This window comes from Budorcas taxicolor, chromosome 18, assembly GCF_023091745.1.
Source record: "Budorcas taxicolor isolate Tak-1 chromosome 18, Takin1.1, whole genome shotgun sequence".
Taxonomy (NCBI): Eukaryota; Metazoa; Chordata; class Mammalia; order Artiodactyla; family Bovidae; genus Budorcas; species Budorcas taxicolor.
The window spans coordinates 18,467,528-18,484,906 of record NC_068927.1 but is presented as its reverse complement, the minus strand read 5'-3'; the positions used below and the strand labels follow the sequence as shown (position 1 = coordinate 18,484,906).

At 45.0% G+C, this 17,379-nt stretch overlaps 1 protein-coding gene across 1 annotated transcript in view; it reads right to left on the bottom strand.

The window, feature by feature from the left end:
- Positions 1 to 1,012: 1,012 nt before the first annotated feature.
- LONP2 (lon peptidase 2, peroxisomal) overlaps positions 1,013 to 17,379 on the bottom strand; it is an 81,566-nt gene continuing 65,199 nt past the window's right edge. Inside the window, exons 12-15 of the mRNA XM_052655511.1 lie at positions 14,360 to 14,502; positions 5,008 to 5,215; positions 4,380 to 4,570; positions 1,013 to 1,426 (exon numbers count right to left, since the gene is read on the bottom strand). Coding sequence (XP_052511471.1) covers positions 1,205 to 1,426; positions 4,380 to 4,570; positions 5,008 to 5,215; positions 14,360 to 14,502 — 764 coding nt within the window. The 3' untranslated portion in view covers positions 1,013 to 1,204. The remainder of the gene's footprint in view (positions 1,427 to 4,379; positions 4,571 to 5,007; positions 5,216 to 14,359; positions 14,503 to 17,379) is intronic.

The window sequence follows — 17,379 nt, the reverse complement described above, 5'->3', positions numbered from 1 at the left end:
ATACAGAAAGTTCAAATGCTAGTACGTAGAAGTTAACTCATATCAAGTTCAGTTCAGTTGCTCAGTCTTGTCCAACTCTTTGCGACCCCATGGACTGCAGCACGCCAGGCTTCCCTGCCCATCACCAAATCTGGGACCTTGCTCTAACTCCTGCCCATCGAGTCGGGGATGCCACCCAACGGTCTCATCCTCTGTGGTCCCCTTCTCCTCCCGCCTTCAGCCCTTCCCAGCATCAGGGCCTCTTCCAGTATCTCCTGCCCGTCTTTTCGCGACTCCTGCCACCTCCGCTTCTGCTCCTTGTTCGCCTGTGCCAGTGCCCCGTGCTGGTAGGCTTCCTCCAGTAGACCTGTCTTCTCCCGTGACTCAGTCCAAGACCCGCATCTCACAAGACCCGCATCCTGGGCTGAGTCACAGAAGACAAGTCTGCCAGGACTGGGCCCTGGCATGGGCAAGCAAGGAACACGAGGGGCGGCGGCAGGAGTCAGGACACCAAGCTTGGGGACCATCCCCGGATGGACGGCTGCCTCCTCCTGGATCTTTTCCCTAAGATCACAGACATTTAGAGCCGGTGTGTCTGTCACGTGAGCCAACACAGGCCACTCTTGTTACTCCCCTCAGCAAGGAAGGGGCCTATACTGGGATGTGTAGACCTCGTCAGAGTTTGCTTCACTTGAATATGCTCCACAAAGACCAATAGCTGGCTACAGTCTCACCTTTGCCCAGTTCCCCTTCTGATTGCTTTGAGGGTCCAATAAAGTCCATAGGTGCATCTGCTAAGGTAATGGTCTATCCCAACGGTTTCTGACCTTGACTACACGCCAGAACCACCTGGTGGCTTAGCACAGATTGGCTCCTATCCCCTGAGTTTGATTCAGAAGGTCTGCTGATGGGTTTTGAGAGTTCACATTTCTAACAAGTTCTCAGGTAATACAGAGACATCTGTATGGAACCGTAAGAAAACCACTGTTCTGTAACTTGCCCGGGACAGTAATGAGCCCATTCAAGACAAGAGTTCAATTCCAGTTTAATCAATTTATTAAATTAACATTTCTGTAATAAACACTAGCCACCACTTGAGTGAGGCTTGTTGCTGCTGTGATTATGTTCACAAATTAGGGACATTTTGCTTTACCCCTATTGGTGCAAATAAAATCATGTCAGTACCTGTTGGCACTTTGCAACTTAAATTCTGTTGCGACCTGGGCTACAATTTGCTATTTAGGAGACCAGGTCTGGCCTTGACAGTAAAGCCACCGTCAAAAGCTGCATTGAGAACTTCATCCAGGCAGCTTGCTGTGATGAAACTCAAATCCTGCCGGACGTTGGCTGGGATTTCTTCAAGGTCTTTCTCATTCCTCTGAGGGATGATGACGCGCTTCAGTCCCGCCCTGTGCGCTGCCAGCGCTTTGTCTTTAATTCCACCCACCTGTAAGGAGAGAAGAGGCTTATTTATGATCATCCTCAGGCCTTGAGATAAACCCTGACCCACCTTTCTTTCACTGCTATTTTAAAACATCCAAATCACCTTCCATTTCCTTAGAGCTTGAGCTGAGAAAGCCACTAAAAAGGTTAATAGTATATTCTTTACATTCAATTAGCACCATGTGAAGTCGCTCAGTCGTGTCCGACTCTTTGTGATCCCATGGACTGTAGTCTACCAGGCTTCTCTGTCCATGGGATTTTCCAGGCAAGAGTACTGGAGTGGGTTGCCATTTCCTTGTCCTATTAATGGAAAATTCTAAACTTTTTTTTTGAAAATTCTTAATTCTTGGCAGGTACGAGCACCTCTTCTGTCCATGACTCCCTTTTATATTTCTGTTCCTTTCGGCACTCACATCAGTCTTGTTCGCAGGTAGCTCAGGTGTCTGAGGTCACCCCAGCTGTCTAGGCAGAGGCTCTAAAGTGGGGACCCAGGGCCTCCTGCCGGCCAGGACCAATCTGCAGTCATGAGTGAACCGCAACGGAAGCAGATCCCCCTGCCCCAGTCAACTTCTGGATGACAGACCGGGCTGGTATAGCGACCACACAGTGAGAGTCCCCGGGCCAGAAGAGCCCAACTAAGCCTCCTCTGAATTGCTGCCCCACAGAAACTAAGAGTAACTATTGTTTTGGGGTGGTGCGTATGCAGCAATAGGTGCCACATAGAGATGATCCCTGGAGACAGCCCTTGGAAGCCGCCTCCCACCTGCTACACACCTGCCATCCTATCACACTGTCTCTCCTTCCAGGCTTTCGCTTTATGCCGCTGAACTACACTTTCAAGGTTCCTTCGTCAGAGAGAGTGTGAGATGAACTCAGTCCCTGAATGTATGGCAATGTCTATTCTGCGTTCACATTTAACTGACAGTAAGGCTGTGTATACAAGACTTGATTAAAACTCATTTGCTCTCAGGGTCTTAAAGGTGCTATATATCTAGTGTTATCAATGAGTAGGCTTTGTCCTTGGTGACTGGAAAGTCATGAAGATGCAATCCTTTTTCTGAGGTGGTCCTTTCAATCTTTCTTAGGTCCTTTCAAACTCAACACAGCCTTCAATTCTAGGGAATGCTCTGTTATTTCCTTGACAATTTGTTGTACTCCATTGTCTCAGTTTAGTTAGATGCTGGATCTGTCAGATGGTTTTTTTTCTATTTTTTTCTGAATAGTTCTTTGAGCAATTCCTAAAACCATCATTTTAAATTCAAGAGCTTTGTCTTAGCCTCTGTTCTTGAATTATGTTTTCTCTAGGCTTAGCAGGCCTTCTTAAGTGCTGCTGCTTTTCTCCATGTTACATGTAATAATTTAAATCTGAAGGCTTCCTCAGAGTTGCTGTGGCTGTCCTCCCCTGGAGGTGGGAAAGCCTTTACCTGGGTGCGAGGTGCTCTGAGTGCAGGGGGCCTAGCAGAAGAGCGGTCTGTTCTGTGGAGATTTCAATGAATGCCCTGGGTTTTGTTTCCCATCCCCTTCCTGTTCTCCTGGTCTGAACCTTCTGGCTCTGAGCCAGTGCTTTTCACCAGGTTCCTGCAGGGAAGAATGTCTCTACCTCCAATCCTGTTACATCAGTGGGGATACTTTTATCTTCTAGAAGTTGGCTGAACTAGAAGAAGTTCCCCACTGATTGATGGCTTCCCACTCATTTTTGACCATTAAAATTTATTCCTTTAGCTTACCATTTCGAACTAGGAACCAAAGAGTTTATGGTTAGTAAAGCACTTGCTCATTTCCTTTTAGTAGTACAGCTACTGTTAACCACCAAGTCACTAGAAATGCAATGGTTCCGGGGCAGTGTGAAGAGAAGAGAGCAACATTCCTTTTGAGTATAGAACATAAATACAGTTTAGGATATGACTTCCTGGTTGAGTTAAATTTAAAAACCCAGAGAACTGAGAGCATTTTTAGTGATCTTAATTGGTGATTCTATGACCTACTTTCACCATTACTTCATTAAAGCAGAGGTGTTCCCAGAATAAAGAACATTTCTTTTTTTCTCAGTTTGCTATCAAACCTGCCAAAACTTTAATGTAGACTGGTATTGCTACCTAATGACTTAAGCCTCTAAATGATCTCTCAAGTTTTATGCATTTTTCAGTGTTTTTATAAGTAGCTGCCAGATAGGCTGGAGCCCCAAAGCCTCATATGTACAGAACTTTTTCAGCGTTTAGCAATTAAGAATGGTTAGTCTTTACTACAAACTTCCATTTTGCACTACTTCTTTTCTATAAATTTTTCTATCAATCTATCAATTACAGTAATCTAACTTATCTATAGGAGGACAGGAGGTTTCACAGGAATTTCAGAAGGTGAGAACTGGGCTTCAAGTTTAAAAACAGCTACCGTCCAGGACTGCCCTGGTGGTCTAGTGGTGAAGGATCAGCCTTCCAATGCAGGGGACACAGGTCTGATCCCTGGTCAGGGAACTGAACTCCCACATGCCACATGGGGTGACTAAGCTTGCCGCCGCAACTATCAAGCCCATGTACTCCCCACACTCCACAAGACCAGCGCAGGCACTGCAGTGGAGACTCGTGCAGCCAAAATAACATACACAGCCACCATCCTATTTCACACATATGCTATATACTTAACAATTCATTAACTAGAGCAAAGTCTCAAATCTTCATCTAAACAGCTAATATTTCTGGTAACCAGACTGGTATTTTTTCCTGTCAGCAAGTTTTCTTTTTTAGTGGAAGGGAAAACATGGGGAAAATCGTCAGTTTTTCCTTTATTTGATCAAAATGTTGAAATCTGAACTGCAGATATAAAAAATACGTATTTAAAACTAAGCCATTCATAGGAAGACAGCAAACCACTATTAATTTAGATATTAAAATACTATTAATAAAAATTTTAAATTAAAAAAATTTAAAAACCATCTAAACAGGCTTTTTCATACTTACTGGAAGAACAAGACCTCGCAGTGTGATTTCACCAGTCATGGCTACATCTGAACGCACCAGCCGCCCACTGAAAAGTGAGGCGAGACAGGTTGCTATGGTGACTCCAGCAGATGGTCCATCTTTTGTGACAGCTCCAGCTGGGAAGTGCAGATGGATGTCTGTGTTCTCAAGAAGATCAAAACTTCCAGAAGCTTTAAGAAAGGAAAAAAAGATTTTGATGTAGAAAAATTAAACCGGTTTTCTCTTTCTCTGAAAAAAGAAAATCAAAGAGATAAAAATGAATGTTTGGGGTAAACACACCCTTCAAAATATTAGTGGGCAGTATAAGTTGGGGTGTGGAAGAACAGCTTCATTCTATTCCAAGTAGAAGGAAAACCAAAACAAACTTTTGGAATCAGTTTCCAGCTCAGGTTCCAGTCAAACAGTCCTCAACTGGGAACTAGAATTTCCACTGCAGTTCAAAAGCAAAGGTCTGTGCTTTAAGGTGAAAGTGATCATTTAAAGCTCTCCTTTATCTCTGTTTCAGAACTGTGGGATACCTCCTGGGTCATGATCCCAAGGCTCTTCTTTGCCCACAGCTTTGAGCACGCCCTCCAGCCCTGCCCCCACCCTGGGGCAGGCCACTCACCATTGGTCAGATGGTATTTCTTGGCATTGCTGCGGAGCCAGCTAATAGCGAGGTGGGCAGACTCCTTCATGACATTCCCCAGTTGGCCGGTGAGAGTTAACTGGCCTTCGCCATCCATCCGACTTGCCTCCACGAACATGATTTCCCCACCTAAGGGAGTCCATGCCAAACCGATCGCCACTCCTGGTTGACTCAAACGCTCAGAAACCTTGGGAGAAGGAAGGAAAGTGAACAGTAAGGTCAACAAGAGCCAAATGCTTTTCAGGCTGACCTAATCACAAAGGCAAGCTCCCCCTCAGAGGACCTGAGCGTACGCTGCACCTCAAAGAACTTATTACTGCGCTCAATTTGGAGTCACACAGGCTTTCTGCCACATCAGGACGTTTGGCATTCATCATAAAGAGTTTTCCCTTAAAGTACGTATGAGTGACTTCGATGCTTAAGCACCACATGCCCTAATTTTCAAGGCACAAACACAATCGTTTTATTTACCTCAGTATTTTTATTAGGCTGCATATTTAAAAACACTCTAGTGCCAAACTTCATTTCAGGCAATCATGAAATGGCTACCCTCTTTTTAAACATGCTGTTGAGAACTGTCAGCTCCAGAGGCCAAGGGTGAAGGTACTTATTAAAACCCCTGGATTGCACTTCTCCGCCACTCATCTTTACTTTTTCCTTATTGCTGCAGAGATGCTGTACAGTGCTGGGTCCTCTCTGTGTGCTCGGAGGCCCACCATGCTGCCTCACTGCCTTTTTTTTAAATTCTCAGAAGCTGTCCATATAAATCGGAACGAACCCAAGACACAGCAATCTATATTAGATCAACAAATCCGCTTAGTCCCTCGCTAGTGCTAAGAATAAGCTCTCACTGCCATCTCAAACCGGTTGTGTCACTCACCAGAGATCACAAGCCAAACAGGCTAACACATCCAAGGTATGAAAACATAAGAAGTAGCAGCTGAGGAACAATCATGGTACCTTTTACTGCACACCCTGAGCCTTCAAATCTCTTTTCCTATAGAAGCTATGCATGCTGGAGGAACTGGGCACAATACATCAACCCAGCACTAATGCAAGCATGAGATTTCTCCACTGAGAGGTAACCTCCCTCAGGTGCGGCAGAGTCTACAGGATGAGTTTCTGGTTAAAGGGCTGGTTGGGGGATGCTCCCTCCTTTTCCAAGGGGCTTAGATGCTGAAAATCCTGATTTTAAATGGATGTGTGAAATCCTTTGAAGCTGTTGGGCACTTATTTTTAATAGTGAACGTAAAAGCCTATTTTTAAAGTTGGTTTTATATTTAAATTTAAATTTTATATTTAATGATAAGTTAGACACTGGGAAGGCCAGGCTGCAGTGATGGCTAAGTTGACGCTGTGCACCACGGATTTCGCATCTGCCCTGTTCTGTATCTATTCAAGGAGAAAGATGCAAAAGAACAACGTGCAGAAGATCAGTACTATTTAAGGAAAACAGAAACAACTATTTATAACAGTGTTCACAAGGCTTGTTCTTGCTAATATAGAAGCAATTCTCTACACCTGAATGACACCTAGTGGGTGGGAACTTGCCAGGGGTTCCTGTTTTTACTTCATGGCTCTTTTCTAGGGCTGAGTGACCCGAACCAGCCCTAAACAATTATCCTCAATATACTTAATCCTGTGCTAATTTAACAGAAAAACCATACTGCACAACTGTTAGCTATAAAAAGAACAATTCCCCCCCTTTTAAAATAGCTAAATCCTCAAAACTCATTTTGTCAAAATAATATGCCCAAAGCATCAAGAGTAAGATTCATGCTGATTACCGCACTGCTTCAAGGAGCCAAGCCAAACGCTCCACTTACTGGAGAGTCATGCTGCTCTGGGTAGAAGCAACTGTACATAGTTCACTGAAAGGCAGGAGGGTAGGTAAGGACACGTGGCCAAAACGAAGCCATCCAGGCTCAGAGTCACCTCATTCTAGCTTGATGGCAAGTGTTCTAATAGTGACCTGGAAATGGGACTAGTGACGAATCTGTGTAACTCAACCACGTACAGGCGTGGGGGAACTGAGGGCAGGAGCTGCTACCAAACCGAGAATCTCGAGATCAGGCCAATAACAGTCGGGAATCCAGGGGCTTCCCTGGTGGTCCAGCGGTTAAGAATCAGCCCTCCAACGTGGGGGACACAGGTTTGATCCCTGGTCGGAGAACTAAGACCCCACATGCCGCAGTGCCACTGGGCCCTCGTGCCTAAACTAGAGAGAAGCCCACCCACCACAATGAAGAGTATAGCAATTAAGACCCCATGAAGCCCAAACCATATATATATAGTATTACATACTGGAAAAAAGGAATCTGTAACTCAAGAACTTGGAGTCATACTCGTCAAAGTCATTTGTTCTGAAATAAACAATTCTCTAACTACCAAGCATCCATTTTCTATGTATTTTTCCCTCAGAAATAGTGAGTACAAGTAAATATGAATTTAAAAGATGAGAAATATGCTTTCTTGCTCCTGAATGCAGTTTCCCAGCCATCTTAAACTGTGTATACAACAATTTGTATTTTATAGAATTCCCTAATGAGATTGAAGACAATAATTTCAAAACTCTATCTATTGGTGCTTTGCTACCCATTTCTAACTCCATTACTGGTTTGTGGAATCATCAATTATATTAGGTAAGACAGGCCTCAGCTTGATGCTTAGAACAATTTTTCCCTTTAAATGTCAAACTGGAACATGAGTATCTCAAGTTCATTTGCCATTCACTTTCCCTTCAAACTGGTGCTTCAGTTTCCTTTATCTGTTAACTAAAGCTTGTTCAAAGAAACGGTCAGTTTCTTCTGTAACAATTCTATCAATCATGCAAATATGCAAACTGAGGAAATGTTTAAAATATTTAATAAAGTTAATGATAGGATATGTCTTATAAAGTATGGTTGCATTCCAAACACTTCAGTGATAGCAGTGTTTAAGGAGCATTTGAGCATCTAATCACTGCCAATTTCACTGGTCTTTCCTCTTGATTAACTCAACAGTGATATTTATTGATATTTGACTAAAATAGTAAATACATGCAACTCTTTGTGACCCTTCCACGCCTAGACCAACACCCGCAGTTTTAACACCTGGTTAGTTACTATTGTGGCCATTGGAGGGATGCAATTTTTCCTTCATCCATCGGGGCTTTACTAGCATCTGGCTCCAGGCTCCATCACAGATCACAGGGATAGCAAACCAAAACCTCAGGGCCGTGACAGACTACCTGCCTAACCACAAAGAATAAGGGGCCGCTAATCCCCCAGCACGGGGAGGCAACAAGAGGATCTAGCCAGTGCTTGTCTACAGAGAGCCCTGCAGGCGTGACGGCCCGTGTCTGGGGAGCTGGGGCAGGTGTCTGCTGGGCAGAAAAAGGCCAGGATGCCTTTTCACAGCAGAGAGGCCAGCATGTGCCAAGGACTCAAGATAGGATATCGTGGGCCTTCTCTCCAAAGACAAGCACAGCGCCTCACTGAACGCAAAGCCTGTGCTGTCAGACGGCTGTGTATGTGTGCAGGCTTGCCCCGTGGTGGTGGTTACACCACACGATGGTCCTGTTATAGCTCATACGGCATACTTTATCCTCCTGCCAGAGTTGTCACCACGGCAGCTCTCCATCTGCCAACTTCTGTAAAGTCTTTGGAGGAATATCTGATTTTTCTAGTTGTAAATGTGTTTCAGCAGCGTTTCCAGCTTGCAGGGGCCCTGGGGTCAGCCTCTGGAAGCAGTGTGACACAGCCCTGTCTGGCCCGACACCAGTGCTGCCGAGAGCCAGCCGCTTTCAGATGCTTCCAGTAAGGAAGGCCTTTCCTTGGCACAACTGACTGGTGGTGGGCCAGGCGAGGGCAGAGTCGGTGCAGTCTTAATGGGGGTGTGGGGCACAGCAGGTCTGAACCAGAGGGATGGAGGAGGAACTCACTACCATGCCTCTCTGGGCATTTCCTCAGTGTTTACACACGCTGGTTATTCCTAGCAGCTGACTGTGTCTGTCTGCAAGGGAAGCACGTGGATGGTCTCTCCTGGAATTCACCTGCATTCTGTTCAGGATGCTTTTTAAAATCTCCATGTCTAGTCTCTTCTCTTTGTTACTGTTTTTTCTAAGGGTGGTGACATCTGGATAAGGACTTTTCATATACCATGGAGGCTTTCATACTCATTATGAATGGAGTCACAAATACTCAGATGACAGATTGTCAGGATTAGCAGACTGGACCAAACAGACTCGTGGCTTGGATGACTGGTTTTCTGAGGCTGAAAATCAAATGCATCCTGGAAACCCCAGAATTTATGTGTTCTTCTGACTGAGTCACCATATTTGCAATCTGTGGGATTAAGACAGCGATCCCCAGAGCTATGTAGGAACTCTTCATATGTTGGGTTTTTGTTTTTTTTTCAGGAGGGGAGTATGAACTGCAGGATTGTATAATATTTATGTAATGTATCTAACTTGTATGTATATCAATATGGAGATATATACATATATGTATATATGTGTGTATACCTAATCATGTGGAGGCTTCTCTTGGCTTCGCTAGGATGATAATGAAAGTAAGATTCTCATCTCACCCCAAAGAGGTTCACATAATGAATAAAAGTAATGATAACCAAGTTCACCATTATTAACAGCAATCTCATAACTGACTAGCTCAGTAAGATTCAACAGCTGGGCCCCTCCCAAATCCTCCATATCTGGATCCAGGCCTGCCCTGGGGAGTGATCTGAGAAGCAGACAGGGAGAGGGAAGCCCAGACTTCCTTGGGCGCCTGCACCTGCTCCACTCTCTCCCATTTTTAAAAACTCGTAACAAAGGGAGGTCTTTTTTTTTTTTTAAGTGGATTTAACTGATCTTGTTACTGTATATGAAAAAGTGACTAATCATACTGTTCCTAAATTTGAAACCTAGATGAAGTTTCTCATTTGTTCAGAAACTCCTTTTTCAACCTGCTGAGAGAATTCTAAAGGAATGTAACACAAGCAGAAGTGTGCCTTCCTGTCATTCCTCCTCACTGTTAGTTTGCTAGGTCAGTAATGTTTTTTGGTACTGACATATTTTTGCAGACTCATCTTCAATAAAAGTAAGGCACAGTAGCCATGAAATTAAAAGACATTTGCTCCTTGGAAGAAAAGTTATGACCAACCTAGATAGCATATTGAAAAGCAGAGACATTACTTTGCCAACAAAGGTCCGTCCAGTCAAAGCTATGGTTTTTCCAGCAGTCATGTATGGACGTGAGAGTTGGACTATAAAGAAAGCTGAGTGTCAAAGAATTGATGCTTTTGAACTGTAGTGTTGGAGAAGACTCTTGAGAGTCCCTTGGACTGCAGGGAGATCAAACCAGTCCATCCTAAAGGAAATCAGTCCAGAATATTCATTGGAAGGACTGATGCTGAAGCTGAAACTCCAATACTCTGGCCACCTGAGGCACAGAACTGACTCATTGGAAAGGACCCTGATGCTGGGAAAGATTGAAGGCAGGAGGAGAAGGGGACGACAGATGGTTGGATGGCATCACCGACTCAATGGACGTGAGTTTGAGTAAACTCCAGGAGTCGGTGATGGACAGGGAGGTCTGGTGTGCTGCAGTCCATGGGGTCACAAAGAGTCGGACACGACTGAGCAACTGAACTGAACTGAAAGCACAGTAAGGGATGGTCATGTTATTAAAGCAAATAATAATGAGGCTTATAATAAAAGTCACAGGGACTTTTACTTTTGTGACTAGACATGTGTTTTTAGGGTACATGGTGGTTGCACAAACTAGTATTTGTTCATTTTTTTTAGCATGTAATAGGCACTATGGTGGGCTTCCCAGATGGTACAGTGGTAAAGAGTCTGTCTGCCAGTGCAGGAGATGCAGGAGACTTGGGTTCAATCCTTGGGTTGGGAAGATCCTCGAGAAAGAAATGGCAACCCACTCCAGTATTCTTGCCTGGGAAATCCCATGGACAGGGGAGCCTGGTGGGCTACAGTCCATGGGGTCACAAAGAGTCGGACACAACAGCACAAATGCACCCACACAGGTACTATCGAGGGTACTTTATATATATTAACTCACCAGCTTCTAAAAACTCACTCCCTTGCATCAGATGGTGCCAGCACAGTCCAGGGGGAGGGGTTCATCCCTGTGAATGACAGGCCTCTTCCTCCTCCTGCCAAGTCCTGTTGATGGTGGCTGGATTTCCCATCTTCATACTCTGCCCACCTCCTCCTATATTCAAAACCACTCTTCTCCCTTCTGGCCACCCTGAGTCCCGCCATCACCCTGGGCGTCTTCAGCAAGCGCCTGAGACTCATGCAGCCTGGTTTCTTTGTCTCTAAACACCCCCATGACCCCCAAACACACTCCTCAACCTAACCCAGCCACCCTTACCCTGGTTCTGACTACCAGCGGAAGCCATACAGCCTCTGAAATCTGAATTCCACCACTCCCTTCCCTGACCACTCACTTTCTTGTCCTTCCAGCTCACTTGTATTCAAGACCACCAACTCTACTATCCTCATGTTATCCACCAGCTCTCTCCCAGCTTCACCGCTCTCCTTGGGCACCGAGACGCCTCTGCTCCAGTGTTATCATCTCTTCCTTGGCCCTTTCTCCATCATCTGTCGCACAAGGGATCTTCATCACAGATACCTCCTCCCATAGCACTTTGCCAGAGACTCTGCTCCCGGGGTACCATCTCTCTCTCCAGCAAACTCAGTCCAACTCTATGGGATTATTCTGATTAGTAAACAGGCTGCCATGTGTAACCCCCTCCCTCTGACCTCCACTGTCCCTTCCAGCCACCTCACTTGTGTGCGGTCCATCAAACTGCAGAAGGAGTTCCCGGCAACCTCCTTCTGCTCCGCACGGTCCAGAGCCTCTTCACACACTCAGCCCTCCCGGTGACACCCTCCACGCTGTCAGATCCAGGACCCAGACAGCAGACACAGCCGCACGCTCCCCCCTCCCGAGACAGTTTCCATGGCGGTGCCGTGTCCTCGTCCTGCTCCTACCTGATGGCCTGTTCCTTCTGTTTCTCTCTGCGGTGAAGGCTCCTCTTCTCCTACATGACCCTAACTGTTCAGGGCCTCTTCCCAGGCTCCCTGCTCTTCACGCCGCATCCTTTTTCCCAGGACTTTAAAACGCCTCTATTTTCTAACAACTCTATAATTTATACCTCCCAGTCCAAAACAGAGCACCACAGTTGGTAAGAACAGAAGTGAAACTCTGAGGTAGAGCAGGTATGCTTTATGTTACATTGCTGTACTTCAAGCAATTCTTTTGCGGCAGAGAGGGAAGGGCAGGTGTCAACTTGGCTGCAGGGTGTTGTAGGCGAGTGGAAGGAATGCTGGATCTGAGCTGGCTGACTGGCTTCACTAAGTGCACCTTCTGTGACTTTGCGTGATTCATTTAAGGTTTTTCCTGTGTGTAAATTGGACGACCCCGAGCACAAAGAAAGCCCTTGTGGATAACAAAGAAATGTTCCATAAACCTGTATTTCATAGATGCAAAAGTTGAGGCAGAAGGTGATGATCATCAGACTGCTAGAGGCAGAGAAGGAAACCCCCTGCACCAGTGTAAATTCTCTCAGCTGTGGAAGAGATGAGCAAAATGTTCCCAATGCCCAGACACCAGACCTCCTATTCTAAGATGCTCTTTATAGATGGGAAAATGGCTACAGGATTCATGATGGTAACAGTGTTCATAGGTAATAGCTCAGATGCTACAAGAAAAATAAAATCATTTTTGTAATGATATCAAACAGAGCTGTTAAGCAGTGTTTATAAAAATTTCTCTTTTCTGTCCTTTGGCTCTTTCTCCGCTAAAGCTCCAAGAATGTCAGCAATGTTTCCAAACTTAACAGGAGCAAATGTGGCTGGGAGAGAAGGGTCTATGCAACAGAAACAAGGAGCCATCTTTTGTTTTTATTAACTGCTCTGGTGTAAATTCCCAAAGGATGACTGACACAGACTGTTCTGAAAGCCAAGAGCAAGAAGCCTGCTGGACATGCGGGAGCAGAACCTGTCTCCATTGTCACTCACAAAATCAATGGATTTACTCGGAACAGGAAACAGCTTTCTCAACCAAGATACGTTTTGCTCCACTTCTTTCAACACTTCAAAATTTAAACCCACAGTATCTTAAGAATTCAAATAAGCAAAATAATGTTTCTGATTCTACTGTTCAGGACCACATTTACTGTCAAGAGTAAATGTGTTCTTGTAGCTGATTGCTTTGGGAACTATTTCCCCTCAGTTTTAAGATTTGAGGAAAATCATATTTACTGGTAGTGGTTTCAAATGCTGGATGGGAGACTGTCTTCTGCTTAACTTACCAGATATATCATCTGAAATTTTTTTTTCCTTTATACAGAAAAGGTGATGGGAAAGCTTCTGAAGAAAGATGCCAGGAAGTTCAGTAGTACATACATATTTTTCTAGTAACTGCTTCATGAAAGCTTACAGAAGCATCCTATGAAATACATCACCATACCTCAGTAACCACAGCTTCAAATACCTATATCCACCCAGCTGCCTTGACTCAGTCCTGCTCCCAGGCCTTTATGGCTCGGCGTCCCGCTATGAGGGATGGTTAAGGGAGCGAGACTTGCACGTGGGTTTAGCCCGAAAGGAACTAGTAGTAACGATGGGAGAACGGATCCTGAAAGATGCCATCTGGTCTGCACTAGAGCAGCCTGAAGCTAAAGCCAGGCTCATGTCCTTAGGTATTATGTACTAGGCTGTTTCCCTACCGCCTTCTGCCAAGCCTTTGATAGCACAGAGGAAGAATCCTTAATTAAAGCACATAAATAGGAATATAACAATTTCTGAGGAGGAAAGTCAGAGACACTATTCTTAAAATGGAACTGAATGGAAAGAAGAAGATCAGACTGGGTTTCTAAAAGAGCACCCAGGCAGGGTCTCTGGGGCTCTGCAAAAGCCATGTGTATTATCACGTTGTGTTGTGCTAAGTCGCTTCAAGTCGTGTCTGACTCTTTGCAACCCCAAGGACTGGAGCCTGCCAGGCTCCTCTGTCCATGGGATTCTCCAGGCAAGAATGCTAGAGTGGGTTGCCATGCCCTCCTCCAGGGGATCTTCCCCACCCAGGGATCAAACCCACATCTCTCAGGTCTCGTGCACTGGCAGGCAGGTTCTTTACCACTAGTGCCACCTGGGCAGCCCTATTATCACATTTAGTACCAACATTTAATACTAGAGAGAAAACAGTTTTCCAATCTGAAGACGAAATTCAGCCTCACCAAACAGCCAAACATATTTCTCCCCCAATCTATTAGGCAACCAACAGAGTTAACAGGTGGATATCAACGAAGAAACGAGAATGCTCACCTCCATTTCATACATAGGGGGCCCAAGGATGTCTTTCAGAGCATGGAAGTCAATCAAAATTGGCATTTCAGGTGGGAGGGCCAAGTCGGTAGTGTCACTGACAGGGTTGGATTTTCCATCTTCTAAGATGTGTTCTTTGCAACCTAAGGAAGAAAATTTTACTTAAGAACACTCAGAGACGTGCAGGATGAAAATTCATTATCAGTAAACATCAGTGGATTTCTAGTAGTTCAGTCACCTTTATACATGTATGAAGGCACAAAAATGCACCTTGTGTATCTGTGGGACACAACAGAAGAATTAGTCTTTCAAGAGCCCCTGAGGATGACACAGAGCGGTGCTCTGTTCAGTCACTTTTACTTGTTTGCCCTCATCTCCCCCTGTTAAAGAGTGAGCCCCAGCAGAGCAGCAACCCTGCCTGTCTTCTTCTCAACCATTACATTAAGCTAGGAGCAATGCCTGGTACTGCTCAACTGCTGGCCTTGAGAGGCCAGACACTCAAGGGTCAGATGCACAGATCAACGTGCACAATCCTCTGTGAAATCAACACAATCTAAACTGTTCAAGTCCCTCTTCAGAGGAGTTCCATCGGCTGTCCCATTTCTATCGAGCAACAAGAACTTGGAAATGACAGAACCCATAGAAGCAATGCCTCTTGCATAAACATACAGCTCAGCTCCAAGGTTATTATTTTCCAATAAAAACAAATATAATTGTCAGTGCCTGGTAAGAGAACATGAAGCCTGGCTCGAAACCCCTATAATAATGGACCATTTCCTTTACCTGCCTAAGAGCCCTGGTTGCTGACATCTTGTCAAAGGACTGACTCATTGTGGTTGGGATTAGACATCCCGGGAACAGGAGCCAGCTGCCCTAGCAGACCTTTTCTATTGGTCTTTGTAATTTCAGTCTGAGTAAAGAAAAATGTTACTTACGTCTATAGCCAGAAACCGAAAATGAGAAGAGGTTTAAAAATGCAGGAAATATCTGGCTCTATTCAGTTTCATTCCCTGCTTTTCTTTTCCTTTAGTTCTGTCATAATTCTTCTAGCTCTGGTTCTATCTCACAAAGTGTTTTAAAAATATTTTTCTTTTATTACTTTCTTTATATATACCCTTCTTTCTGGAGATGATTACTGTATATATTAACATACAACACATAAAGTCACTTAAACACTGTATATTCATATGTATTTATTCTAGTTTTGCTATGATCCTTCTGATACCTCATGAATTTAAAATTATTTTCTACTAACTCTTTTCTTTTCAAAAGTGACTACTGAATATGTTTAATAATATTAGACTCCAATGATAACTGGACACATCCTGGAGTGTCCCCAAGAGATCCCCGTGTCTTGCGGCCTTGTAACATCAGGGTGAAGGCCTCTGTTGGCTTACTCTTCTGCTGGACCCTACAGGGCTCCTCTTCAAGACTGAATCATGAGTGCAAATGGACAACAGCTCAGACTTTTTCCTGCTTGCTGGCTACTTGACTTTATACAAAGAATGAAAGAGAAAACTCTGTAGACTGCCAAGTGCAATGCACACACTGTATCCCAAGTGTGGGTGTTAACTTACAGATAATCTCACAGTCCTACTTCTGCAATGTCACTTGATCTTTGGCTCAATCAGATTCTGAGAAGTCTTCCCTGATCTTTCCAACTTCTTACAGTGCTTACTTATCTGTTTCACAAAATCGAGCAGTTCCTAGGTTACTCGGTGGCACGTGGGAGATTTTCTGCCTGCTGCTCTGTCTGCGACAACGTCAATGATTGAGGGTGGGAAGGCACTTAAATCAACAGCTTAGCTACACACAGATCTCAGAGCGGAACAGAAAGCAGGTGTCATTACTTAATTAAAATTAATGCACAGAAAAAAAAGCACTACTGTCTAAGGTTACCGTACACTAAAAATGAAGGGCTCTGAAACTCTGGCTGATGCCTAGAAGAGGCTGCAAGCTTCTTTAACCTGTTGTGTTTTGTGTCGGGCTTTCCCGAGATCTGATTACAGTTGCCAGTCTGGAATTCACCATCACAGCAGGAAGGAAAACTGGATGGGTGAAAGCCAATCCACATTTATGTAATCGATGCTTTGGGACATCCCATCGCTTTCCAAGTGGAGTAGTGAATTCAGCGCTTTGAGCATAGAGTGGGTGGGGGTGGGGAGAGCTACTTCTAATGCGACTAGACCTTACAACGCAAAGGATGGCCATTCACTCCAGGCTCTAGGCACAGCAGCTGGGTAAAGAAAAACCAACAAACTTAGAACTAATCTGTGCTTTCAAATATTCCACCATGGAACACAAGCCTAGAGAACTAAAGCTTCATGTCAAGGAAATGGTGCCAGCCAATCAGGAAAGACAGGCTGGCGCCGGATTTCACGGGCCATCTGCCACACCTTTGTTGTTTAGTTGCTGGGTCATGTCTGGCTCTTTTGTGACCCCATGCACTATTGCCCACCAGCCTCCTCTCTGTCCATGGGATTTTCCAGGCAAGAGTATTGGAGTGGGTTGCCATTTCCTCCTTCTTCAGATTCCTCCGCAGGAATCTTCCCAACCCAGGAATTGAACCCGTGTCTCCTGCATTGGCAGGCGGACTCTTTACCACTGAGCCACCAGGGAAGCCCCTACTGTACCTTGGGGAACACAAAGTGAGCAAGGAGATGGATTTTCACAGAGTGTACACTTTGATTCCTCATTAAACGTCATCTCACCAACATGCCATTCCAGGAATCAGGCCCAGGTTAGAGCTGAACCCTGAGTCCTCGAATAAGCTTTCAGTATTCAACTCAAATGCCCCGTTCTCCCTTGTCAGAAGGGATCAGCACCAGGAGAAGACAGTTGCAGCGTCCCTGGGACTCGTGATTGGCCTTGCCCCAGATCACAACATTCATGCCAGATGGACTTTCTGAGGCACAGCAAACAACGGCAACAGACCAGGACCCTGTCCCACAGGTCCTTCCTGACGGAACTGCACAGGTAACTGTCTTCTATGCCCTGATCTTGGGGTAAACAGTGGCTCT